The sequence below is a fragment of the Sinocyclocheilus rhinocerous genome, unplaced genomic scaffold (assembly GCF_001515625.1).
Source record: "Sinocyclocheilus rhinocerous isolate Xijiao unplaced genomic scaffold, SAMN03320098_v1.1 scaffold1306, whole genome shotgun sequence".
Taxonomy (NCBI): domain Eukaryota; kingdom Metazoa; phylum Chordata; class Actinopteri; order Cypriniformes; family Cyprinidae; genus Sinocyclocheilus; species Sinocyclocheilus rhinocerous.
This window is the reverse complement of record NW_015630031.1, coordinates 81,608-83,720: the sequence shown is the minus strand read 5'-3', so window position 1 is coordinate 83,720 and position 2,113 is coordinate 81,608. Positions and strand designations below refer to the sequence as shown.

At 36.5% G+C, this 2,113-nt stretch overlaps 1 protein-coding gene across 1 annotated transcript; it reads right to left on the bottom strand.

Moving 5' to 3' along the window:
- Positions 1–1,586: 1,586 nt before the first annotated feature.
- On the bottom strand, positions 1,587–1,955 carry LOC107739819 (helix-loop-helix protein 2-like). Its single transcript, XM_016552027.1, has one exon. It carries the CDS (start codon positions 1,953–1,955, stop codon positions 1,587–1,589), a length of 369 nt encoding a protein of 122 aa, XP_016407513.1.
- Positions 1,956–2,113: the final 158 nt, after the last annotated feature.

Genomic DNA, 2,113 nt, shown 5'->3' with positions numbered 1-2,113 from the left:
TTTCTCTGCGCTTCTGACTTAATTCACATCTCTTGGTAGACTATGTCAGTTTATCGGAATATCCTAAAGCAAATTACGTCACAATTACAAAAGTCACTGCTAATAAAGAATACAATTTACATGACGTAGGCTATCACTCAGAAGCGCAAATATAATTCTTAGGCGACCTATTTAATCTTTAAATAAGACAATATTATTCTATTATTCGGCATCTGTGATTAAAGAGTCAAACATTTTTCATTGTTATTTTATTTAAAAAAAAAAAAAAAGAAACGAAAAAACAAATCAACATTAAAATATGAAAAACAAAATACTTCGATTAAAAAAAGCTGTCACAGCAACTTTACTACAAAATATGTGCATAAAGCAATAAAGGGCACGACCCTGAAAATACAAGATAGATCTTTGGATAGCAGATATGTTTTTCACTAAAAAATTAACTCACTATAACTTTATATAACTCATTGTAGCCTATCACATGTCGTAGTGGGGTTATGAACGTAAACATCTCAGACATCGGCACGTGAACACTCAGAAAAAGAAAATGTAAAATTTACGATGTAATTTTTGGTCATACAATAAATTGCCAGTCTATTGTCTCATAAATCATAGGTCAACAATTCAAATGACATTAATAGACCATTGATTTAAATATTAGTTATTTAAAAAGATTTCTTTGTAATGCATTTGTTGTTCTAATGCATGACAAACTGATGAGCAAAACCAGACAATTTATCTAACTAACTGCATCACAAAATATATAGATATATTAAATCAATTAACACTAAAGGTGCAAGTTGATGCTTAACATTTTCATCTCATCATTACTGAATGACAAGGTCTAACACACAAGGTAACTTTTCTTTAAGCTACATACAACCAACGTACATTAATCTAAACAACAATCTTTCAACAAATAAAAAATGACATGAATCATATTAAAATATATTCAACAAGTATATAATAAATAACAAATAAGTATTTAAATGCGAGTGGTTATGGTCACGATGTCATAATTCGAGTGGCACTTATACGTAATTTCCTCCTGATTAAACAACTACTAACTATATCTACCGAGCAGCTATTAGAGGAGGAGAGGGGCTGGTTTATTCTTCAGTGCTCTACAGATTGATGCAACGGGTTTTCTCTGTACTTTGACCTGCTATAAAAACGCTATACACTGGTGTGTCCATATACACAAATAACAGCATAGGTTATTCGATTTGTTTTAAGTCCCTCTCGACCTTATTGCATCATTTATTCTGTATATAGCTTAAAGCAGGGACCACAGTCTTTTAAATGGTTCACGACTCTTTGAGCAATCACCATTTTTGGCTGAAGAGGGTATTCTCTTCGCTCTAAGCTATAGCCTAATATCTCATTAAAATGTATTAATACCTGTCTAAAGTCTAATGAACACTTGGGTGATAGCCATCTTATGTGGTTTCAATCTCTTCCAATTGCACTTCCAATGTAGGTATAGCGCAAAAGCTGCAAACTGCAAAATTAGGATACCGTGATGTTTGCTGCAGACGGGCCCCCATATGTCCTTGGACTGCGTTACTCATCATAAAAAGGGACCTGTGCTAAACATCCAACACATGATTTAGATATGAAATGTAACAAATAGCTAGTCTCAGAATTTCAATCTTGGACAGTTTTTTGTCAGGGGGCAGTGTAGGCAACAGCTTCCTCAGTTCGGCAAAGGCAACGTTGAAGGCTTCGACCCGGATTCTCTCGCGGGTGGCGTGGGCTGAACGGTATTTCGCTGTGGCGCGCCTGCGCCTCCTCTTTTCCTCCCTGCTGAGGGTTTGCGGGGCCAGAGACCTCATCTTGCCCTCTCCCTCCATGGGCTCGTCCGTGATGCAGCCAACCTTGATATCGTTCAGCATTGTTTCAGCGTCTGACTGGCTCCACGGTAGATCTGAATCAGTTTGTTCTGGACTCAGCATCATTTTCAGTTTCGACTTAGAAATGTTACAAGTCCTGAAACACAAATATTTCATAATTACAGTTGGGTTACTAAAGAAAACAAAAGAAACTTAGTTTTACACAGTTTGTAGTGTTTTTAACGATTATTTATCTGTCGTCGGGCCCCCCCCCCCCCCCCCCC

What these genes read in the sequence shown, in the direction of transcription:
- LOC107739819 (XM_016552027.1), bottom strand. Translation starts at nt 1,955, where the DNA reads ATGATGCTGAGTCCAGAACAAACTGATTCAGATCTACCGTGGAGCCAG.